Source organism: Microdochium trichocladiopsis (assembly GCF_020744255.1).
Source record: "Microdochium trichocladiopsis strain MPI-CAGE-CH-0230 chromosome Unknown B0I36scaffold_17, whole genome shotgun sequence".
Classification (NCBI taxonomy): domain Eukaryota; kingdom Fungi; phylum Ascomycota; class Sordariomycetes; order Xylariales; family Microdochiaceae; genus Microdochium; species Microdochium trichocladiopsis.
In genome coordinates this window covers 163,932-187,260 of record NW_025763560.1, presented here as the reverse complement: position 1 = coordinate 187,260, position 23,329 = coordinate 163,932, and the positions used below count along the sequence as shown (strand labels likewise).

At 54.6% G+C, this 23,329-nt stretch overlaps 8 protein-coding genes across 8 annotated transcripts; 3 read left to right on the top strand and 5 right to left on the bottom strand.

Annotated features, from left to right (window-relative positions):
* Positions 1 to 2,380: 2,380 nt before the first annotated feature.
* Positions 2,381 to 3,385, bottom strand: B0I36DRAFT_341788 (uncharacterized protein). Its single transcript, XM_046156034.1, has one exon. The coding sequence runs from the start codon at positions 2,943 to 2,945 to the stop codon at positions 2,631 to 2,633; it is 315 nt and encodes a 104-aa protein (XP_046004156.1). The 5' UTR covers positions 2,946 to 3,385; the 3' UTR covers positions 2,381 to 2,630.
* A 6,320-nt stretch (positions 3,386 to 9,705) lies between these two features.
* On the top strand, positions 9,706 to 10,313 carry B0I36DRAFT_57755 (uncharacterized protein). The gene is made up of 2 exons (XM_046163047.1): positions 9,706 to 9,707; positions 9,893 to 10,313. The coding sequence occupies exon 2, from the start codon at positions 10,011 to 10,013 to the stop codon at positions 10,245 to 10,247; it is 237 nt and encodes a 78-aa protein (XP_046004155.1). The 5' UTR covers positions 9,706 to 9,707; positions 9,893 to 10,010; the 3' UTR covers positions 10,248 to 10,313.
* Positions 10,314 to 10,462: 149 nt separating this feature from the next.
* Positions 10,463 to 10,927, top strand: B0I36DRAFT_257530 (ankyrin repeat-containing domain protein; the record flags this gene model as incomplete). The annotated part of the gene is made up of 1 exon (XM_046151024.1): positions 10,463 to 10,927. A coding segment is annotated over one exon (465 nt), but the record flags the coding sequence as incomplete, so codon positions are not given.
* Positions 10,928 to 12,741: 1,814 nt separating this feature from the next.
* On the top strand, positions 12,742 to 13,050 carry B0I36DRAFT_228149 (uncharacterized protein; the record flags this gene model as incomplete). The annotated part of the gene is made up of 1 exon (XM_046149107.1): positions 12,742 to 13,050. A coding segment is annotated over one exon (309 nt), but the record flags the coding sequence as incomplete, so codon positions are not given.
* A 1,750-nt stretch (positions 13,051 to 14,800) lies between these two features.
* B0I36DRAFT_257403 (uncharacterized protein) lies at positions 14,801 to 15,088 on the bottom strand (the record flags this gene model as incomplete). The annotated part of the gene is made up of 1 exon (XM_046151013.1): positions 14,801 to 15,088. One exon carries the CDS (start codon positions 15,086 to 15,088, stop codon positions 14,801 to 14,803), a length of 288 nt encoding a protein of 95 aa, XP_046004152.1.
* A 133-nt stretch (positions 15,089 to 15,221) lies between these two features.
* B0I36DRAFT_57737 (uncharacterized protein) lies at positions 15,222 to 16,200 on the bottom strand. The gene has a single exon (XM_046163046.1). It carries the CDS (start codon positions 16,103 to 16,105, stop codon positions 15,302 to 15,304), a length of 804 nt encoding a protein of 267 aa, XP_046004151.1. The 5' UTR covers positions 16,106 to 16,200; the 3' UTR covers positions 15,222 to 15,301.
* A 95-nt stretch (positions 16,201 to 16,295) lies between these two features.
* On the bottom strand, positions 16,296 to 18,688 carry B0I36DRAFT_257524 (uncharacterized protein; the record flags this gene model as incomplete). The annotated part of the gene is made up of 2 exons (XM_046151022.1): positions 16,296 to 18,490; positions 18,544 to 18,688. 2 exons carry the CDS (start codon positions 18,686 to 18,688, stop codon positions 16,296 to 16,298), a joined length of 2,340 nt encoding a protein of 779 aa, XP_046004150.1.
* Positions 18,689 to 20,926: 2,238 nt separating this feature from the next.
* Positions 20,927 to 22,177, bottom strand: B0I36DRAFT_356536 (uncharacterized protein; the record flags this gene model as incomplete). The annotated part of the gene is made up of 3 exons (XM_046157645.1): positions 20,927 to 20,937; positions 21,102 to 21,510; positions 21,908 to 22,177. 3 exons carry the CDS (start codon positions 22,175 to 22,177, stop codon positions 20,927 to 20,929), a joined length of 690 nt encoding a protein of 229 aa, XP_046004149.1.
* Between the last annotated feature and the right edge of the window lie 1,152 nt (positions 22,178 to 23,329).

Below are 23,329 nucleotides of genomic sequence, written 5' to 3'. Positions count from 1 at the left end.
CGTGCCGGGCTTATCGAGGGCGGGGAATGCCCTGCACCGTCCGTATTTGCGTCGCCGGGTGCCCTTGAAGGGAGCGGTGTCTGCGCTGCCCGCAGTTGTTCGATTTCGACGCGCATTCGGCTGAGTCGGTCTTCGAACGTATCGATGCCTGATTGGTGATTGGGTGGGGAGCCGTTAGGGAGGGTTGCTTCGTACGTGGCGCGGAGGTCGCGCATCTCGATCTGCATAGCGTCGAGCCGTGCTCTTAGCTCATCGACCTCTGCCATATCCGAGGAAGAGGAAGCTCGTAGTATGTTAAGTACTGGCCCTAGGTCTGAACAGATACTAGGCGTATTAGATTTACTACGAGCTTGGGAAATAAAAGCAGGTAGTTCGCACTCTCCGTGAGCGCGTTACGGTTTTGTTACCCCCCCCCCTGTCTCCCCCTTTTTGACCCACCCAGGCTCGGGCCAGAGCCCGAGCCCGTAACAATGCTGAACACTTGGAGAAGAGCCTTCAAGCTAGCCAACCAACACCACTAACCCACGAGAATCCGTCAAGAGAAGCCAGAAAAGAGTAGACAGAAGCTACAAACAGCTTAGGTAAGGGCTTAAGGAGTTAGGCATCCACTTGCAGAATTGGTATTGGTAGACTAGTTATAGTTGCCCTATCGGGTTAGCCGCCGGGCGTAAATAAATTGTGTGTGTGTGTATTAGTCGGCTGTGTACAGCTGTTCAGCGATGGACAGGGGTAGTGCCACATTTCTTGGCGGCGCAGTTCTTTTGGGACGCACCTCCGTAGACTAGGCAGAGCTGAATGATTCCAAAGCAACTGGAGGGGGGCATCTCAGTCTAGCTTGAAGTAGGTGCCAGCCACGCCAAGAAATCCTGCTTCACAACTTATTGCCGATACAGAGCTGCATCGAGGGGAACCAGATTCTCTGTTCGGCAAGCCATGTGCATCCTAATAGAACATGCACCTCCACAATGTCACGGGTATGATGGAATAACTCTGCACATCTGCCGTATAGCACTCACAAACACACCGGCTCAGGATCTGGGTTCTCTTCCACTGCTCCTGGCACACAAGAAAAACCAGACCCTCAGCTGTGGCCTTGAGAGCCACAGTTCCAGCCGGTCGCCCACCCGCCTTGTCTCCGCGTGCTAGCGTGGAGCCGGCAGAACGACCAGGGCCAGGGGTGGCTGCCAGCCCCCCTGTCAGGCCCACAGCAGCGTGAGGGCAAAGAGGGGAACAACGGGGGCCACTGTGCGTTCACACAGTTAGCGACTTGCACTGGAGTACAGTACGGATGTGCGTTCCAAAAGTCTTGGTCCAGGCACTAGTACAGGGGGCCCTGCAGGTCGTCGTCGCCAGCTGGCAGCTCACCCCCACCTCACATTGCTCTCAACCACTAGTACCAGTACCTTCTAAACGACCTCAACGGCGCCCTGTTAGTAGGTACAGCATCTCGTCGCCGGCGAGGGCACTATCAGAAGTGAAGCTATCGTCACTAACGTTTTCCCAGCCATCAGAATCAGGCTGCGGCGTGGGTGAAGGTCGCTGTCGTTGCCGTTGCCGCTGCAAAACCACATCCCAAAAATCACCATTACCCTCAGGTCGAATCCGTCGTCCTTCGCGGTACTCGTTCCCGCCTTCAAGCCTTATTACCTCTTGAATATGGAACGGGATCCGTTCAATCCAAGCCTGTATTTTAGCCTGCGGTAAGTCCTTCCAGCATTGATTCCAGGCCCTCGTTGCTTCACTCTTTAACGTCGGCGCGCCCGACTTCGTCGTCTGGTGCTTCATATGAAACCAACAGGGCTCTATAGGATTGAGATCCGGCGAGTTACCTGGCCACATCAACTGCGCAATCCCTTGAAGACTGTAAGTCCTTCCCTGCGCGTGATGACGATGTGCTGGAGCGCCGTCCTCTTGAACTAAAGTACCAGGCCTATCGGCCATGCATTCCTTCGCAAATGGGATCAACTTCGGCAGCATGATCTCCTTGTTGTATCGCCACCAGTCGATCCCAGAACCCTGGCGACGTGACAGCTTACCATTCTTGACAGTGAACTGCCACTCTGGCTTCTTCCCAGCACGATTCCGAACACCTAAACGTCGCATCCCAGTCGTCAACTCCCACTCCTGCTTCAGGAGAGGCTCAAGCTGCTGATTCCAGGCCGCGATCTCCGCCTCGGCGGCCTTCTTCTGAGCCTTCGTTTCTGCCTGCCAGACGTGGCAGGGCCCCTTCTTGTCGTAAGAAAAACACCCCCAGAACATAAACTCTAAGTAGCCCTTCCAGCGTTCCCTGATACATGAACGAGTCATTCTTTCTGACGGTTGCCTCCATATACGATAGCCTCCTCGTCGATGACCTAGAACTACCGCCGTTTCGTCGCTGAATATCACATTCTTCCAGTCGTCAAGAGTCCAATCTGCGTGCTGCTGGCAGAACTCAAGCCGCGCCTTCCGCATCGCCGGCGACAGCCCCGGCTTCCTCGTCGGCTTCGTTTTTCGAAAATTCGACTTGTGCAGAATCCGCAGAACCGTCTGCGGGCTTACGTTGAAGCCTCTGCTCGGAGTTCGTCAGATATAAATCGTACTGTCTTCTCTCGGCCGTAACGGTCAAGTCGTACTTTATCGACAATACGCTAGGTAAGTTCGGAAGTCTGCTTTTTGGGCCTCCCAGCCTTCGGTGCATCGGCGACGAACTCATCCTTCATCACCAGCGGCCTCGCCGTTAGATCGAAGCCGCGGTCGCAGGCACGGCGGTAAAGGTTTGTCACGGTTTTCGTCGGGATGCCAGTGATCGCAGAAGTCGCAGAAGAGCTCTTGCCGTCGGCTTTGAGGTAAACGCAGACCGCGCGGATCGCCAGATCGTGATACTTCCGGCCTGCCATACTTTCTGCCACCTGTCCATGGAGGTCAAGTGATCTCGACGTACCTCTGCTATCCGTCTCCTCCATTATTGCTCCAGAATGTCAATTACTGCTGCTTTTTGAAGCCTCAAATCGCGTCGAAACAACGAGCTGACGCGTCGTACAGGGGCATTCACTGGTTATCTTATTTGAGTTGGACTCTACAGCAAAAACAGATGCCAGCTGACACGGCTGGCACGCTAATACAGCAGGGGACCCCTGTGGACCAGGACTTTTGAGACGCACCTCCGTACTTCGGTCTGTGAGGCAGTCTATTGGAGAACCTTTAAAGATACGACAGAGTTCGGGGGGGTAAGGCGCACGACAAAGGGGTTCTCAAGTCTAATTGGATAATGTAAAAGTGGAGCAAAGTACCTCGGTACTTTAAGCAAAATGTTTTAAGTCCTCTACATTGAGAACCCTTAGTCTCTTCGGTTAGTTAGAATTCGGGTTTGGTTAGTTAGGATTAGGGTATTATTAGGAAGAGGTTTTGTAGTATTTAATTTGATTATATTACGATGGATTGGTGAGGCTTTAGCAGATGCTGGAAGTACTGCAGTACAAAGTGGGACTTTGTCGTGCGCCTTAACCCCGAACCCTGTCGTGCCTTTAGAGGTTCTCGTCTATTGACCTTGTTGTAGTGCGCTGGCCTGCTGCTGCAGGTCAATGCACATCAGCCCTGATCACTTCGACATAGGAACTGTATGATAGCCAATTCGAGGGTCGAAATCGCCGGCCAGTTGGCCAAGGCGGCAACCCCCGCGGTATCATCCGATAGGTCCGTTCAGAACAACAAAGCCTTCTCGCACCCATAAGCAACAAAAGGGATCCTCTTCCTGTAGTAGTGCCAATGGAACAGCACGATTGCATTTTGCTGTACACCCTAGGCACTACAGGAAATTGATAAGCATGGCATCATTCGATCTTTGCCCTCACAGGCTTGTTTTTTCAACCGTCATGTCCTTGACCTCAGCTTCCCGAAAGACGTTCTGCCAGGTAAGTGCTGGGTGAGGAAGAACACCAGGCGCATGAACCTCCGGCCGATATGACCTACACTGATGGGTTGCTTCACGATCTTGCTCAGCTGGGCAGGCATCCCGGCCCACCCACTTGTGTTGCGCCCCAGCATTTTTCAACTGAGATCCCCGTCATTGCGGGCACGCGACACGACGTGCAGCAATATGTAAAGCAATATGAACCTTTGCCCTGAGGGTCCGCTACTATTGCTGGTGGGAGCGTAGCCTGCCGGGAGCAGCATCCGGCAGCAGGAGGTCAAGTGCTTGCCACGATGCGGCAGACCCTGGTAGTCTGCAGGGGCAGGCCACGCCAATCCGCACCATCCCGCCAACCACTCTTGCCACTCTCTGATTCGTCCAAGATAGCCAAGGATTGCGCAAGCTTGGCGAAGGGAAGAGGCGATCGCCTACTTGAACGTCTTGCTTGAGAGCTAGCACAAGAGCTTGTCAAGCTGGCAAGCATGCAGGTCGTGCTCGCGCCTGTTCGTCGTCGCCGTTGGCTAACGCGCAGATTCCAGGGCGCCAGCAGCCCGCCTCGATGGGAGGATGCAGGGCGGCTACGGTCTGAACGGGAAATTGGCGCACAGTGCTGCATTTTGTTTCCCAAGATTGACTGATTGGAAGGAGCGGGTTCAAACGGCTCGAAGTGGACGTCCGTGTCGACACGATTGATGAGCCTGCCGGTGTTCGGAGAAGTGATCTGGAGCACAGAACTTGGAGCTTTCCGACGAGCTCGTCACGTTGTACAAAGACCTGACTCTCGCTGATATGCAACTCGGCGAAGTGGGTGATCATGTCAGTGGCCATTTCGATGATAGTCTCGCCAAAAGTATGAGTGAGCGGGCCGTCGATGAGGAAGAGCGGTCAATGCTCCATTGTTCGACAGTTTCAGCGAGCTGGTAGAAGAGTTGAGTGACCTTGAGCTGGAGGTTTCATCCTGGAAGGTCACTAGGGACAGGAAAGAAAGCAGAACACGCTGGCAAGTGGTACACCGCAGGATAGCATTAACCGCTGCACACCCTAAACGCATGGCCTTCGCTATGCGCGCGAACCCAATCGCATATTTGAGATCTGAACTCCCAGAAGCCAGTTTATTGTCAGTTCGCTGGTCTGCTGATCAATGGTCGGAACGGCATGTGAAGTCATAGGCCATTGTTCAAAAAGCGAGTGGTTGGCTGGTCTGTATTACTAGGCAGCTCTCCTTGTTGGTCTCCGTCTCAGACGTCGCCCAGTTACGCATCGAAAGACTCCAAAAGGGGCGAGAAGTGGGACTCAAGCAGCTGGAGCCGTCAGTTGGGCCTGAAAATTGATTCTACATTGTGGGCATGTGTTCAATCAATAACATACCTCTTTCGCTCAAGTCTAGTCGATGAATCCCATGCCACATCTGCCTTCTCCTGCTATGGGCCCCTGGGACTCAAGGCAATGCGAAGATATGACAGCCCAGGACGGCTCAAGCCTGGATTCGGGATTGTGGAAGGGGTAATAGCGTCATAACAGGATGCCTTTCGTGGAGTGTCCAATGACTAAAACAGTCCAGTCAGGAGACTTGTGATGCGATACAATCATACCTGGCAAGGAAACAGGACTGCAAGGGGGTGTGACACTTTCTGACATTTTCCAAGTCGTGGAAGAATTGCCTTTTTCTCACCCTGAGGCTCTGCAGCCAGTAGACGGCGTTTGCCCTCCAGACTAGCTGACCTCGCGGACAAGCATAGAGGATTCCTTGCGCATTCCGCGATGCCGCCGTGCGGCCAGCCAGTGGGTTCAAAACATGAGCCACAATCATGACGTCTGTGGTGCATCGTGCGGCCGTCGCGACCCAGGGAGACTGCTGGAGGATGCGTGTACCAAGGTCGTTTTCATGATTAGTGTTGGACTCAGAGGGACCTTCGATTCCTCGAGGCACGCGCGATGTATCATATGTACAGCCTTGTGCTGTTTGACTACAATTCTGCTTCTCGCACCCCGTGCGTTTGGCATTGTTGTTGCGTGACCGATGGCTGTCTGGGCTGAGTCGACATTGATAGCGCCCTGTTCGTCTTGGAGACTAGCTGGCAATCGCAAAGAGGAGATAGAATTTGGTTTTTCTGCATTTCTTCTAGGCATTGACTGGTTCACGGTCAAATGTTTGATATCGTCGAGCTATGTAGTCGGACTATGGGTGTTAGTTGCCGAGATGGATGGCGGTGAACACACTGACTATACTTGCGACTTATTATGCCGAGTGCGTCTAGCATAACAACCGGGCATGTGGCCCTGCTGGTCCTCACAACATCCAAATGCTGTGCTACCATAGTAGGAAATCAGTGGACAACCTCAAACGGGCTAGCGGTTCCGGCTTCAGCCTGGCTCGTTTCGACATGACGCAGCGCTGCTTGTCAGGGGGTACGCCACGGCGCCATAGAGGAACAATTCGGCATGATGTGGCAGCCGCATATTGGCTACCGCAGGGCAGTAAAATGTACACATTGGACGTTATCTTTCGCCATCGCAAATACGCCGGTGAGGCCGAGGAGACGGACGACTGCATGCCTCGCGGACACTTGGCAGGGAAATAATGGGCCCTCCCCGATGCCTCCGCTGGTAGACGCGGAGGCGCAGCGGCCAAAGAGTGCAAGGCAACCTGCACACTGGATTGTTGCACAACGCACAAACGTGCAGGCGTGTGCATTGGACGTGGCAGTGACTTCGTTCGCGCAAATCGTACTCTTACTTTGACATGGCTGAATACTGTGCACGTTTATGGGCCCTGCCAGGCTCGTCTCCTTCCTATGCTCTTCGCTGGTCGCGTCATTTCCCTAGCCGCTTATCGAGCAGGGATACAAATTGGTGGTGGGTGCAATTGTTTGGCTTCCATAGTAGTGCAGGTCATGCCGGGGTTGATGTGGGGATTGAGCTGGGCGATCAGCGCCGCAACCTATCTTGAGTAACCATCCGCCAAGATATGGCGCATGCATATGGCGCCCGGTGCCGAGTTTGACTGAGCTGAACCGATTGGCTGTAGCCTCCCACTAGTCCCAAAGGTTGAGGTGCCACGCGGTTTGATAGTGGGCGCGTGGATCTGTGCACAACTCGGGGTATGCTACTCGTGCCCTGTTCCAGCGACCCACAGTAGTCAGCGAAGTAGGCAGTCTCAAGGCATCGTTGTTCATACGTCGTCATGCTGTATCACTCCCTCCTTCTCGTTCCACGGCACGTATAATAGGTCCGATCACCGTTCATTTGCCTCGTGCAGAGAAGGCTGGAGGACGATTATGGCTGCGAGTAGAGACACCCCATTCTTGCCTCACCTCTTCAGAGGTCGTGATGGTATCGTCATCGCCGTCAGCAATTGGTGGTGACTTCAGAGATGAAGGCGCGGAGCCGCGTTTCGACGCATAGGTGGGCGAAACCCCCAGATGTTTTATGACTTGGGCGTGAGGCGTTGAACCGTGACGATCGGGGAGGAGCGATTATGTCTTTGTCTTGCTTCGTTGACTTCAACGTGGTTGCGCAGAAGCTTTCGGTGTTCTAGCGGGCATGGCTGGTGGTACACTGACTCCACGACGCAGCAACTTTGATCGTCTGATAGCGCTCGTCATCATCTGAGACATTGTTCTTTCAGGTCGTTCTTGTTGCTGTTGAGGCGAATCCCCTACCAACGGTCTCAAATTTCCCTCCAGCTGCAGGGAACGTGCGAGATTGAGGATGCTCGCCAGATGGGTGCTTGTCGACTTGGAGCCCCACTCTGAAAGAGGCCCGGCGGCAAAGTCTTTCGTGCACCAAGCTCCACTTTTCTACGCAGGCTCGGGAATTGGATGACCTGCTTTGGAGCAGGGGCAGGAGTGGTTCGGACGAGGATCTCATCCTGTCCGGGGTTGCTCAATTCAGCCTGACGAGTGGCGTGGTGAGGCAATTGACAGAGAAGTGCAACGCTGACCTCCGTACTTCCAGGTTCTGTTAATTGTCCGCGCCACCAGGTTGCTCCCGTCATCGTGTAGGTCACGTGCACGCACGACATGTTGGTGTTGGCCGTTACTAAATCGGGACGTGCTTGCAGCGGGCCTCCAAGGTTTCGTGCCAGCGGCCAGGTGGGGCCACGCAGCATTGGGACAGGCAGGGAGGGAGGGCCCGGCCGCCCATAAAGTGGTTGCAGGAACGCGCTTTGCGCGCTGCTTCTTACAGGCGGGTCGCAAAAAAAAAGCAAATTGGCCAAATGGCCCACCGCCACCACCATCACCGCCAAACTTCACTTACAGATACTGAAGTCATTCCGACAGCTGTAATGGTCGTTTTTGAAGTTTTATGAAGCGGCGAGACTGCTCTACATGCTGACATAATCAATATTTGGTGTACCAGCCATTTGAGGCTATCACCGCAGTTAGCCTTTTAGGCATACTGTCGATCACGCGGTTGACGAGTTCGACTTCGATTTGCTCCCATACATCCATTGCAACTGCTTCGAGGTGGTCTAATGAAGCCTTGCACTTCGTCATATATGCCATTTGAGGGTCTGCCTTATAAATGCGGTCTTTGAGGCACCACCACAGATTTTCAATAAGGTTGAGATCTGGGCTGTATGGCGGCCAATCCAGCACTGGGATACCTGAACTGTCGAGCCATTCCTTCACCACCTTTGCTGTATGAACAGGCGCATTATCGTGCATAAAGACAGTATCGTGGTCCAGCATTGTCGGCAGGTATTCTTCAATATGATCCCGGTAAACTGCGCCCGTCACACCGCCTTTTTTGGCATCAGGGTCCCCTGGGAGGACTACCAATGGGCCTCGATTGCCGTGCCGGATACCGCCCCAGAACATGAGGGAATGTCGCGTTTTCTTTGTTTTGCCTTGTACGTACTTCACATCGATTGCTTTGGAGCCTGGAATCGTTCAAATTAGACGATTATTGATAGAGTTCTGGCGGGTTGAAGTTACATACCTTTTGGCCGCCAAACCCACTTCTCGCTCTGTCCATCGCCGCGCTGGACAGAGTATTCGTCACTGAACAGAATCCGACGAAACCACGTAGCTGGTTTATCACGATACCTCTGCGCAAAACGGAGTCTTTTTTGAGCATGTTCTTCTGTAAGGAATGGGCGCTGTGCAGCCTTACGGTGCATGATACCGTCCGCCTGAAGGTATCGCCTTATTGCATCGACAGAGACGTGAGGAGTGACCTGTCTCTTGAGCTCTCTAAGTGAGATGAAAACGTCGTCGTTTATTGCCTTCTTGAGATGCCTTTTATCGCGTTCAGTGAGGAGTGGCCGGCGGCCACGGCCAGGAGGAGATACACCCCAATCCTGCGAGGTAAACCTGCGTTTGATACCATACACAAGGTGCACCTCAATCCCCTCGTCACTCGCGATATCGGCGGCCTTTTTGCCTGCACAAAATGCTGCCCACACGCGATTCCTCGTACGAGGTGTGGAATGCTTTCCTTTTGGCTTCAAAGGCCGTGTTGGTGTCGCCATCGTCGATTGAAGTTGGTGGTGTTGTTGGAGGAATAACGCGTCATGACGCGAGGTGGGGAAATTAGCGTTTTTTTTGCGCGCCCACTGTAATTACCTTCTTCCCACCTCATTCTGTCGCCACTCGAGGGACCACCACCCCTGCCTCCCAGCCGCTTCTTCTCCACATCTGCCTCTCAACTTATCAACGCTGAACTGGCACTGCGGACGAAAGGATAATTGACGATAGCTCAGCAGAAGTATCTCTGATCGACATTGAGCCTCCTGGGCAGGTTCTCAACTGCAGGTATGTGAGTAAACGCCGGCAGCAGTACGCCGCCATGACACCACTCCCCAAATCCCGTGCGTACTGCTATACAGTCCTGTCTGATCGTATTATTTCTCAATTTTGATCTTCAAAATTTTCCGAATCTCACCACAGAGAAGCACATGGCCCCGCAGGACTGGCGAATGCGTCCTGCTCCCCTGCGTGCGTCCCTGTCCGTTTCGATTCGATCGACATGACTAACAAGCATCGATGGTTATAGTAGCCCAAGCGCTCCCAATGCGACAAACAATAACAAGGCCTCGATTCTCAACAACTTCAACCTCACGAACCCCAGAACGAATGTCTGCCACACCCTCACTCCCAGCTCGACATCCACCATGACTACAAATACGCCTCCGAGCAAGCGCGCAAGGATGCGACGCGACCACACCGTTCCTGAGGCGGGCTCCCTCAACGCCACGATGTTACGATACCCAGGTACTTCACTGTTCGTCGTGCCTATCTGTTGGACACCATTGCACTCACAGCTGCTGGGCGTCAGCTTCTCTCAACAACCAGACCAGCGCACTCCCATGCCTGCAAACACTTCTTCGCCACGCAGATCGCGGCTGTAACAAGGGCTCATGTGAGGGCTTGGCATAATGATGCTTAGATTGCTAATAATCTTTTAAGGGATACTGTAAGTCCTTAAGGATTAAGTTCCTCTTCTTCTCAGGAGGCGGGTGCTCCCGCCTTTTGTATGTCAGGGCCCCGCTCCTGCCTAATCTGTTGGTTGTCTCTTGTTGGTTGTTTCTAACCGCTGCACGAGTAAGGCAGCAACCCCTCCTGTATGGTCCGTGCCCTATATGTCCGTGTGACAGCGGCCCATCCCGCCAACTGTTCTCGAACTCCAACGGGATCTCAATGCGCTTCTGACAGTAGAAGAGCGGAGAGTCAGTGGACTGCGCTCCACACGGCTGCGAACGCCGGCAATGTCCCTGTCGCGCATTTGCTACTCAGTGCTCGTGCAGACTGCAACGCGGAGGCGTCCCTCGGTAGGACGCCACTCCTGATCGCCGCTGAGCATGGCCATGATGCCATGATCGAGTGCTTGCTGGACCACGGAGCGAACATGGAAGCCTGCGACTTTGGGGGCAATCGCACAATCCACGTGGCAGCTAGAGAAGGTAAAGGCACCTCGATGGTGTTGTTGCATCGCCGCGGCGCCGCGATAGCCTCACAGAATAGGCACGGCGACACTTTGCTCCATCTTGCCGCTTCGGCAGGACACATCCACATCCTTTGCTTGCTCCTAGGGTCGGAATTCAGCTCGCGGTTTCAAGTGGAAAACGACTTTCCTGACAATGAGAACCTTGGGCGCGACCCTGTATTGCCTACAGCGTGCATCGATCTGCGACTACTCATCAACAGCGTCAATGCGGACGGGCAGACACCGCTGCATGTCGCGGCAGTTAAAGGCCACAGCAGGGTGGCGTCATTACTCCTTCAAGCTGGCGCCAGCGCGAATGCTACATGCTTCACACCGCTGCAGGCTGGGATCAGGAAATGTCAACAACAACTGCTTGGGTTAGAGTCGCTTTTGGACACCGACTCGATGCACACCGCTCTCGATATTGCTTTCTCCTGTGGCCATGATGAAATGATTGAGATCCTGGAGGGAGGTGGTAGTCAGCGGTTGCACGTTCCGTCAACGACAGTCAAGGATAGGCTGAATCGCGAAATCGAGGCTACCAGCCAAACCATTTCTGGGGGTCCCCAGAAACGAATGAAGAAAGAAATCGCTGAAATGTTGAGCCACCTCTCAGAGCGCCCGTTTAGTAGCGAAGGCCTGTGCCGCTATTCTGTATTTGTGCCGATTGGTGGCAGCCTGGTAATATCACTGCTCACATACTAACCGATTCTTTGGGCTAACGACGGCTTCAGTCCTCTCTTGAAGGTGTCGTGTTCGGACCTGTGAGTGAACAAACGAAGGATGCACAACCAGACACAATACTGACAAGGGCCCTAGGAGAACACAGTTTATGAAGGCGGAGTATTTCTGGTGGACATCCGAATACCGGAGGACTACCCCTTCAATCCACCAAGAGTGACCTTCAGAACTAGGTTCGTCAACGACGGTAACACACTGTCCATGTACAATCTGCAGGACAGGAGTGGATTCACTTCCGGAGGCTGGAGCCCGGCAATCACCCTTTCGAAAGGTAAGAACCGGCCCGCGGGAAGCGTATCATTGTGTATATTCTTGCTCACATCGCGTAGTGATGTGGATGGTTCGGGATATTCTTGACCAGCCTGCCTCTGCACCCGAGTTCACAAACACCCATTTCACGGCAGCTATGATGGCGCAGCGGGACAGGGCTCGCTTCTACCAAATAGCCAGAGACTATACGCTTAGATATGCATTGTGACGTGTATATCGCACTCCAGTCCTCCAGGATTGAGACTTATTGTGATAGCCACTGGGGCTGTCTGAGCTATCCATGGCTAACTAATCACAGTCATTGCTCGACCAGACGCTGTTATCTACATAGAGCTGGGTGATGGGCTCAACTGTTATGTGCTTGACGCGAACAGATGTACTATGGACATGATTTGGATCGACGCTCAAGATGCTCACTTTCGGCTGGTCAAGAGAAGCCTTCAACTGCTAAAGAGCTGTCTACGTGAGAACATCAGCGGTGCTAAATATCCCGGGAGGAAAGTTGATGAAATGTCGGCAGTGGACATAAATCAGGCTATTCCGTTCTCTGTCCAGTATGCTAGCCGATACTGGATCGATCATATGCTGAAGAGTGAAGCGGATCTGAGCCATGGCATGCAGGCAATTCTCGATCTTTTCGAGACGTACTCCCTCTTCTGGCTCGAGGTATTGGCTTGGATCGGTCGACTTTCTGAAAGCGTGGCTTTGGTCCGGCTATTAGACTCCCGGATCAACCGAGCAAGCCCTGCGCAAATACAAAGTAACGAAATCCATAAGTCATGGCAATATCCGAAGAATACGGACGGGTTCTTCCGTAAGCTCCGATCGAAATGAAGCGAAAGGCGATCCGGAACGAGGGTAACGCTCAATCAGCCAGCCCGCCCTCACAGGTTTAACACGGCAGTCGACTCTCTCAGATAGTGTATCATGCAAGGCGGTTTATGCTTTCCCACGGCTCGACGATTGAAGCGGCTCCGCTTCAGATCTACAGCGCGGCACTAGTTTTCAGTCCAGGAAAGAGCATTGTTAGGCATCTCTATATAGGTCATGTTCCGGCGTGGATCGATCGACCTTTACCGACCGTAATGCAGGATTGGAGCGTGCATTTACAGACATTGAAGGATGGCAACCGGGTCAAAGCCGTGGCGTTCTCGCATGACGGCGGGCTCGTGGCGTCGGCGTCGCGCGACGGGACCGTCCGGGTCTGGGATACGGCCGTAGAAGCGGCCACAGACACTCCAAGGCCAGAGCTCTACATGCCTCCAATCGACCCGAATCTACGCTCAATCGCCTTCTCTTCCTGTGACATCTATCTCAAGACTGATCGTGGAGTGATTCTGCTGCCCCATTCGCTCTCCGCGACTATCTCATCTACAGCGAACGTCTCCAATCCTTGTCTCTTTGCTCGAGGCCCCTGGATCCAGCTCGACGGCCACGATCTTATCGCCATCCCTCCCGACTACCAAGACCAGATCTTGTTTGTGTCTGGTGCGCTGATCGTATTTCACAACGGTGGCGCCACGAATCCCTCTCTGAAGTTGTCTCGTCGCGTGATTACGAGTCTGCTTGGTAGTATTGTCGTGTCGCCGAGTAGCTAACGACTTCATCTTCGAGCATGGCCTATATGATCTATAATTTTCATGTCTTCGCATAGGAGGGTCTCGGGTGGGGAGGTCATTCATAGTAGAAGGATTTGGCACATGTAGATTTGGGAAGATCCGGAGAAGAATTTCTAGACGGATCAACGGTAGTTAGTCTTAGAAAAGTCCGATTTTAAATTGCTTACATTTTGGCAACCAGGCTTGATAAAATGGCGGTCATTTGGCCCCCGCGATGTTTGACTTTCATGGTCTTGTCTGCATTTGTCACCTGTACAGTGCTGTCAGGACTGAACTAAGAATAAGTATGCCCGGTGGCCGGGTCAGGCAAGCCTCCGCATCCAAATGGGACAACAGTATAGCCCCTATGCGGTTAGCGCAAGCAAATGACCAAGTGGTAAGAATTGACACTGTGCAATGGCTGAATACGGTTTGGCGTGGGACCCTAGCGCATATACATCGTGCATGTATTCTTTTTGAGATGTGTCAATCGCAGCGGCGGTTTTGCAAGTCTCTGTACGTCGTTAAAAAGTCCCAGTCCACCCTAGTGGAACCGTCCATGTAGTCGCTGTGTGGCATGTGCAGGTAGCTTTCAGTCACGCTGGTATCGAGGAGAACCCGCATAGGAACACAGGGGCTGGAGTTGACACTTACACAAGAGCGGAGGCCTTTCCAGTCTGGAAGGCTCGAGCCGGAGCCGCCTGGAGAGAGATTCTCCAGCTGGGCGTAAGGCTGCTGGCCTATGGTGAAGGGGGCAAGGTTTGTGCGCACAGGCTTCCAGCGTCCGAGGTGAGACGTGGTCCAGCACGTGGGGGCGAAGGCATCTTTTATCCACCATGCCGCCGGATAGTTTCACTACCAGGTCAATGGAAGGATGCAGAGAGGCTCCAGCTAGAAACTGTCGAGCTAAGAACAAAAGTGCTGAGAGAGGAACATCCCGACACGCTGACTAGCGTGGTCAACCTGACGTCGACGTACCGGAATTAAGGCCTATGGAAGGAGGCCAAGTTGGCGTTGTGCAACTGATGGAGACGAGAAGGGGTGGGAGAGCAGCATGCCGACATCCAGAACAGGGACAGTGCCCCAGCTGGAGTCTACGTCTGTCTACATGGACGATAAGGTCTATCGCGTTATCGCGTTAGCGAGGACGAATGCCTTGATTCAGCCATCCCTTCTAGACTTAGGGTCATAAGAATACAGCCTTCTTGTCCCGTTTTAACTCGGTACATGGGTCCGCTTTACTCCCAATCATGCCTCTCTGCTGAGCAATGGTTAGAGTTGCTCCCACCTAGGCGCGTAAGCAAATTGGACACGCCATCTCCATCGACGAACCGCCCGAGCGTCCAACAATCACCAGATACCCCTTCTTTCAGAGGCCATCGCGCATGCTCGTCCCATGCCTGCTGATCTCCTCGGCAGCCCACTTCGTTCGTTCCTGCAGGTCAGCTGGGCTCTCCGGCTTAGCAGCCCGGTCGGCCTTGACAGCCGCCTCGCTGTCGGACGCCAGCTCGGCCTTCCAGTGGCCCTTGCCCTGCCTTTGCTTCTCGAGCGAGTCTTGTTTGTGCTTCTCGTAGTTGCGTTCGGGGTCTTCTGCCAGGCCTTTGTGGTTAGAACTGTGCATCTTAGTTGTTGTAACATCTTGGACGTGGTACCACATGGTCCTGCAGGGGTTCTTCCACGGTCCCGGCAGCTTGCCCTGGGAGCAGCTGAAAGACCACACTCCAGACTGGGACTTGCTTGCTGCAGGGATTCCCGAGGAGGATATTCGGTCCTTTGTCGCCGCCAAGATGGAGCACTTGAAGCTGCACGACGAGCGGCTGAAAAAGACGGAGATCACATACGATGAGATGCTGGCTGGAAAGTGGTCTATTCAAGGGTTTATCGACGAGGTCGAAGCCCCATACAAACATGCTACAGAGATTCCTGAGGAGGGTATTGGGTCTTCTGTCGCTGCGGAGATGGCACACTTGAAGCTGCACGACGGGGTGGCTGAAAAAGATGGAGACCACCTGCGATGAGATGTTGGCCGAAAGGTGCAGTAGGCGGCGACAGTGGCGAGACAGGCGAAACGCTTGTGCCACGACGGAGGCCAGGCGAAGGAGGGGTCGCTGCGTAGGCGTGGAAGGGCGGCGTGTCCGTGCCCTGTGCACCCCGATGATCTAAATGAATGGATGCCAATTCCCTTGGAGAGGTCGGCAGAAGAACGCTGGATGCTGTTGGTGCGCGACGAGATGAGAATAGGCGCAGCCTGTTGCTGCCTTTCTGCCTCGGGCAGTAGTGAACTTTTCGTGCACTCCCTTCCAGGCGCTTCTGGCTTCACCTCTGCCTTCGTCTCCTCATTCCTTCGCGGGCACGATGAACGCCTTAGTCCATCCAGCTTGGCTGGGCGTCCGATGCTCGTGTTATTCGCCTGTACGAGTGGTAAGTCCCCATCCATGCCTTGGCGGCATCCCCGCCGGTCATCGTCAGACCGTCCATTGGATTTCCCTCGCCACACGAAGATATTGTTAGCCTCGGCGGACGAGCCCCACGACGAGGAGCCTGCCAAGACCGCCACCCTCGCTGGCGTCTGCGCTCGGTTCAACCAGCGACGAGGGAGAACAGACTCCATGTCGACTATTCCGGCACCCACCGCCATTGATGGCCGCTCGCGGGACGGATCGTGGGGCTGCATTTATGGGCGCAAATCGTAGGTCACATTCCGACGGCTCCAACCACCCTGACGACTCCCACCACCACCAAGAGCCGATCCCTGCAGACCTCCTCGAATGGAAGACGGCGGTGGAGGACCTCACACACACAGACATTGCGCAAGTTGACCGTTCCGAGCAATAACTCGCAGTATCTATTTGTCCGCCAATGCCTTAGGAACCCTCTTGGGCTTCCTGAAGGATCTCCCTCATCCGAGCATACAATCCTGTGTCCTCTCTTTCCCACCTCCCACCATTTGGAAACACAACTTTCCGTAACCTGTTCACCCAGGGCACCAAAGGCTGGTAATAATGCGTGAAGTTCTCTTCCGCGGTTCTGATGAAGTCCCCTTCATGGGATACTTGCCCCTTTTTCAGCTCTGCTAGCTCATCCGTATCGACATAATTCCACTTCTCAAACCGCGGAACGGCTCTGCCCTCATCGGGCCCTTTGTAGTGGATGCATATCCAGAAGAGCACCCAGAAGAATGACTCGAGGTCGTGCATGAAAGAATGTTGCTCGCCCAGAAGCGCCCCGATTGCCATGAACGCCCTCGTGCCGGTCTTGCCCTTTGCTCCAGAGGCGCCCTCTCGTTGCTCTCTGACGGCGAGGTCCAGGTCAATCAAGAACGAAGGCCAGGAGGGATTGTTGTCGTCCTCATTGATCATGAGATTGTTGATTGAGATGTCTCTGTGGAGGAAACCAGCCTTGCGCAAGGATTCATGTCCTTCAATGCAGCCCTCCATCGCGACAAGGAGAGCCGATCGGGAGCTCGCCTTGTATATGGGCTTTCCATAGTCACGAAGAATGACACGCCGATGTACGCGATTCGGCAGTGCATCGCCGCCAGCCTTCGTTGGAGATGCCGAACAGGACCGCTTGCTGGGGGGCAGAGGGGCGCCAATTTGACTGGATGATCGCTTCTTGCCAGCAGCGCGGCTGCTGCTGCGACCTCTCCGTGAAGCCCCAGACGCGATTATACTCGGCGGCAGCATCGAGCGTTCCGGCCGGTAGTTCGTAGCTGTGGTGACATCCAGTCCTCCGCGAACGTTGCTTCGAATGTTGTCATCCGTGCCATGTACCTGAACAGTCTCGTGGTAGTAGTATCGGGCCACGTTGACAACGCCTTGACCAGTTGCCTCGCGTAACAATTCGCCCTCCTCATCGCGTTCGGGGTATTGCCATGAGTCTTTGATGACGAGCGGTGTCTGTGGGTGTCCTTCGCGATGGGCTTTCCAGCAAGTCGTGGCCCGGCCAGTTATGCAACGTGCGCGTTGCATCACCTCCTCAATGATGAGTCGCTCTGTTGAACCATCCGGCTCGATCTCGATAAAACGTTCGTCATTTGCCGTCATGATTGTCGGATCGAAGCCAAGCTCCTCCTCGCTCATCCAGAGAAATCCGAGGACCGTGGACACAAACTGCAGCCCATCTTTGTTGATGTCGAATTGTTCGGATGCGATCCCCCCGAGTCGGTCAAACTCCCATATCCTCATGAGAGACCCGCAGATGGTGAAGCCTAAAACGAACCGACGAGTGTCTTGAGCAGCGAGAACCTCTCTCGCGTACCTCCCAAGATCAAGCCATGCCTTGGACGCTGTGTCGGCCAATGGATTGCTTTTCAGCTCGCCGGGGACGAGGACCCGCGACCAGTGGCATTGAGAATCCTTGTCGGCCTTGGTGTCGTTCACGAAGCCGACGTCCAATTTGCGTTCCCCTGTGGAACCGCGGATTGGCTTGTTGGGTTGTGCCAATGGTCTCCGTCGACATGCCGGGTTTGACCCGTGGTGTTCTGCAAAGGCCGCCAGCTTCTCGCACAAGCCCGCAAACCAGCTCAAGACGTCGTCCTGGTTTGCGTCTTTTGGCCATCCGCTCCAGCCTTCATGGAAGAGCGGATTGCTGCCTCCCTTGCATTCCTCGAAGACGGCCTCGGCGGCTGTCTCAAGACCGGCCACACGTCCGAAATATGTCTCGCAGAAGCGAGGAAGCCCGACGTAGAGAGGACCAAGCTCCAACTTAAGGACTCTGTCCACATCTTTGCGGCCTTCGGAGGAGTTCGCGAAGCTGCTCGTGTTGTGCAGCCAAGGGGTTTGGTGGAGGGATGATGCTGTCGGTCGGGGCGGCGGAGTGGATTCGGTGACGGCGTGGTAGACTTCATTCCAGATAACTGCGTCGTCCGGGTCATCGGCGATGGCTGCTTTTAGGAGAGGTTTGACGCGGACGAGATCGAAGCCGTCGGAGCTGACAGCCGAGTTAAGTTTGAGGAGATCGTTACGAAGGGTCCCATGGCCGGCCTTTGATCGTAGGAAGCGAACCGCGGAGAGGTTTCGTAAAGCGAAGAGCAGGTCGAGAACAAGATTCTGGAGATCTGCACGATGATTAGAGGGGCACACTGGGCCGAAGCTGTGGTGTCGTTCTTACCTTCTTGGCCGAGCCGATCTAGCGAGTCCGGAGTGCAGGGGACGCTCGCGTCTTCGCAGATCGGACCGAATGAAGCGCGGAAGGCATCAAGGCCTTTGCCAATGGGGTTCTCCTTGATGATCTGCGACCGCGCTTGGTCTGCCATGGTCGACGGAATGCGATGGTGAGAAGGACGGGGAAGGCCGAGGGAGGTCGCGCGACGCGACATTTTGGGCGGTGGGGAATTTGCCGCCCAGCCACCGACGCACCCGATTCTCAGCCCCTGCACCGTTAGTCAGCAGCTTCATGGTACAGAAGTGGGCCCCCGACCAACCAATCAACATGCGCTATTCACCAGGGACGTCGAGAAGAGCAACGAGAACTCGAAGAGTGATGACTGCACATGCGGGAGTTTGGTATCTGATGTCAACGAGGGAGTGGGTTGTGGTCGAGAAGATAATGGGCGTTCGTGGTTGCGTGGGTGGACGAAGACGCGACGCAGGCAGGCGCGCTGCTATCCAATGGATCCGGCTCGGGCGGATCGGAAAAAGTCCGGCTGGAGATCCTCAACGTCCAGCAGCAATATCGCCGCATAGAATCGCCCAGACACTGCGAGAGTTCGGATAATGTTGATGGAAAACTGCTGCTCAGGGAGCTTTGTGAATGTGGGAGTACGGCCCCGTGAAGGTCCAGGTTCGCAAGCGTCAATGGCTCCAGGAGTTGGTCATGGCACGCTTTTCTACTGCCACTCCCAGTTACCAACCACGACGGAAGGGAGGCCGCCTCAAGAGTTACGCGAGGACAGAATGCAGGCTGAGGGCGCAGGGACAGCATCGTCCGGCTGCCTCTGAGAATCCCGGGTCCTCGCCTCTCCGGCGTTCCCTGTACCGCAGACGGCTGGTGCTTCAGGGGCTTCTCGGTCCAGTCCAAGTCTGTGCCATGTCTGGCTGACGCCTCTGTCTGGGAGGCGACGAACGGAGGTACGAAGTCGATTCAACTAGACATGTTGCGCAAGGCACATTGGGCTGATTTCCGTCAACCATGGGCTGCCTCCACTTGGATCGTCGAGCCCAGACAGCCGTTGCTGGAAGGGCCGTGCTTGTCACCGCTTTGTCTGGCTCCCTGGGTCTTTCCCCATCTCGGCAGGCGTGCCAAGGTTCCACATGGCGCCCATATGTGGTCTTGTCTACGCAGCTTCACAAAGCAGACCCGCGCAGTCTTGCATCGTCAAGGCAGACTCGGCGGAAGCGGATGGAGGGAGTCATGGCAACGGCGAATTACAGGAGCGGAACGATGTGAAAAGGTGACGACAGCCACACTAGCGGCTAGAAACGTGCATGAGGGCTGCCTCCTGTTAGGTTACTTGCAAGGCAGATGAGCTGATTGCCACCTCCTGAGGTTGCATCAGGGGAGACCCCCGAGGTCTTCACTGCCGGTCGTCGTTCCCTCAGGGCGGAGTTCATGCATCTCGGCGCAGTCACAGTCAGTTGCTTCATGTGATGGATGTTCAGCCGTGCCTTTACGCCATCCGTTTGGCCGCTTCTCCTCTCCTGCCCTCACACTTACCCCCTTCCTGCACCCCTGACCCTTCGTCCCTCCGCCCAGTCTCGCCTTCACCGAAGTCTGCTGCTTGTTCATGCGTTAGCTAGAATGTCCGAAACGCGTGGTCCCTGTCCTACCGCTGAGGAGTGAACGAATCCGCACATCCACGGTGGCGACCTGCCTGGGATAGACAGCACTCTGCCTTGTCGTCGCACCCCAACTGTCCATGGAGGATGAATCAGGAGATCGTCTGCCTCGAGAAGGCAATGCCGATTCGCAAAGTCCTCTCGGAAACTACTGTGCAGGAAATAGGCACACCCAGCCGACCTCGTGTGACCAATTATCGGCGTGCGGGCGCACACTCGCGCCACCTGTTCCTTCGGCGTCACACATCCCAAGGGTAGGTAGGCCAGGATGCATAGGCCCCGTGAGCAAGGTGATGTAACCTCTGACTCCAGGATGGCATTGCAGAGGCGAAAGGGACTTTCTTCGGCTTTTCATGCAAGGACGGAGTGATCGGGGAAGCGGTCACATCGGCTGGAACGCATCAGCGAGGCGAGAACAGCCAAGTCCGAGTGAGGCTCTGTCGCTCCCGTGAGGCAGAACACTTGCTCTGTCTAATCGAGCTATCACAGTCCGCTAATAGACCGGTTCTCCTGCTCCATCACCCCCTGCCATTCGCCTCTATCGAGGTGGACATGCTTGCGATACCACCTGGCGATGAGTGTTGCTCATGATCTGGGAGTTTGTGATGATAGTTGGGATCCTTCAAATCGAAGGCTAGAGGCATTCTCGATGGAGACGAGGTGTCAGGCTTTGGCAATTGATTCCCAGAACTGGGCACGTCTTGATCGGGCAACTCTTATAAGGTGACTACGTCAAAAACCAGCAAGCTCAAGCCAACTATAGGAACAGAGAACACCTGAATTCGTCTCAGAGAATGAGCTGTTAGACACACTGTCGACCTCGACCTCGTTTTCCCGCTCCTCGTTTCTCCACCCGACCTTTGATAGTTGCTGGCTGCTTCAATCCTGTACCCCTTCCTTTCTCCCGCCCTCCTTCCAGAATCTTCGCCTTCTTTTCCTCCCAGGCCCGAATCATCGCTTCACCGGCGTATTCCATGGGTATGAAGCTGCTTTCCCAAGCAACCAAGTACCCGTCAGCCTCTTCTCCGATAATTTTACCCTCCCATTCGTCGGGCAGTGTACTGTCGTCGTCCGCGTCCATTGGTAGGTCGGGAGATACGCCCTCGTCCGAACGTGCCGAGTCGTGACTGTCGGCCGTTTGTCCGCAGGGATGAGGTGGTTCGTCGGGCGGGAGTTCAGGCGCATCCTGTGAGGAAGCGTTCGAGAAGCCGGTCGGCAAGGCGTTGGAGGTGGCATCCGTGGAAAGGCCTGCCGCGCCATTGGATGACTGCGCCGAGGATATTGGAGAACGAGTCAAAGCCTACTCGACGGACTGCTGTCTGCTATCCCCTGCCCCGTTCGCCAACATCACGCTCTCCTCTGGCGAGCGGCCTTGCTGCGGCGGATCCTCTTTGATGTGTTCGACGCTGGCTTCATGAGTGACGGTTTCTCTGTCTCGATGAAATTAGCGATCATCAAGATCTAGGGAACATAATGCACACCTTGATCATTGCCGTCTTCAACCTCCGGAGTAGCCTGCGCCTGCTCCCGAGTGGCCAACCCCTGAGTCGGCTGCCCCTGAGTCGGCTGCCCCTGAGTCGGCTGCCCCTGTGCGGCCTGTTCCTGAGGCACCTGACCCTGTGTGGCCCGTTCCTGAGTGGCCTGCTCCTGAGTGGCCTGCTCCTGCGTGACCTGTTCCTGGGTGGCTTGTCTCTCACTGGCTTGCGTGGCCTGCTGGGAAGTCGGTTCGGCAGCAGTACGAAGGAATCGTCTTCTGCGGTGAGGTCGACCACGTCCATCGGCAGAAGCGTCTCGATAGGCGGGAAATCCTTACTGACGTTCATGGTGACGGTACCAGAGGTTCCGGATGTCGATTTGCTTATGCCATGTTTGCTGTGGATGGGCTTTGTACTCCCTTTGCCTTTCGCTTTGGCCTGTTGGTATGCCATGCGGTCGAAAGGTGACTGGAATTGAAGCTGCTGATGCATAATGGGGAAATTTCGAGAGCCAAATAGACAGAGAGGGCTTGAAGAGGAAGAGAAGGTTCGAGGGGATCATTCCTCCTATTTATGTCCTCGACCCTATCCGCCCTTCCAACGCCTACCCTTTGCCGAATGTCCGCAAGCTTCCCGAAGAAGCACTGCCTGAAAAGGCATTTCCTGAAAAGGCAGTGACCTAGGGAGGCAGTGGCCTGAGGAGGCAGTTTCCTGAAGAGACAGTGGCCCGGAGAGGGTTAAGTTCACCCTCCGCCTCGCGACCAGACCCCCTCGCGACCACCCCCCACCTGCGCATGGAGGCATCGTCAACCTCGCCGTCACTCTGCAATAGCTCGTCAGCCACCCAATAAAAAGGCTTTAAATTAATTGACCTGCACCTCTATGCAACTTTCCTCATCACTATCCCTTTCAATTAGCTCCACCTCGTCGTCGCTACTGTCGGTGTTGTTATCTGTGCTGATGTCCGACCCCATCTCCCGCCGCACCTATCTCTTCGCGCGTTCGACGTTTATAACGGTAACGAAGTCTTTATTAGGATCCGGGTCGACTTTGCGACGTTTGTTAGGCTTTAAAGCCTCCAATGCAGCTTATAGGCGGTCTTTTTGGTGTTCTGCAGTGGTGTATCGGAGGTTCGAAGTCTCAATTGCCTTCGCCACCTTCTAGAACAGCTTCCTACACGTCGCTGTCGCCAGCGCAGAATCGCATTTTATCAGTACCTGATGCAATGCATAGATATCGCGACCTATTTTTAGCGGTTTAACGTCAATTGCGCATAAGGGCGTCAAAAAGTCCGGCTCTGTAGACGTCATTTGGGCCTGATTTGGGCCATCTTAAGATGTCGACTAGGACTCCTTAGGGGTCAACATTACGAACCGGGAGCTTAACGCTTTTGACCTATTATGTAGCCACACCCCCGTGCCTCTGAAGCCGGCCATTATGTTCTCCTTGTTCATCTTACTTTTGCGCGCAGTTTCATATGCCTTAAGAAACTCCCGCTTACCTGGGGTCTCGTTCATAGTGTCGTAAGCAACCTCTATAACCGCTGTACGGTAGGCCGACTTCACCGCCGAGAACACGCCTACGTCAAGTAGCTTAAGAACATATGAGGTATAAGCCGGGAGGTAAATCAGCCAGATCTTGTTA

Coding starts and splice junctions, on each gene's coding strand:
- B0I36DRAFT_57755 (XM_046163047.1), top strand. CDS start 10,011: ATGACTACAAATACGCCTCCGAGCAAGCGCGCAAGGATGCGACGCGAC.
- B0I36DRAFT_57737 (XM_046163046.1), bottom strand. CDS start 16,105: ATGCAGCCCCACGATCCGTCCCGCGAGCGGCCATCAATGGCGGTGGGT.
- B0I36DRAFT_341788 (XM_046156034.1), bottom strand. CDS start 2,945: ATGGAGGAGACGGATAGCAGAGGTACGTCGAGATCACTTGACCTCCAT.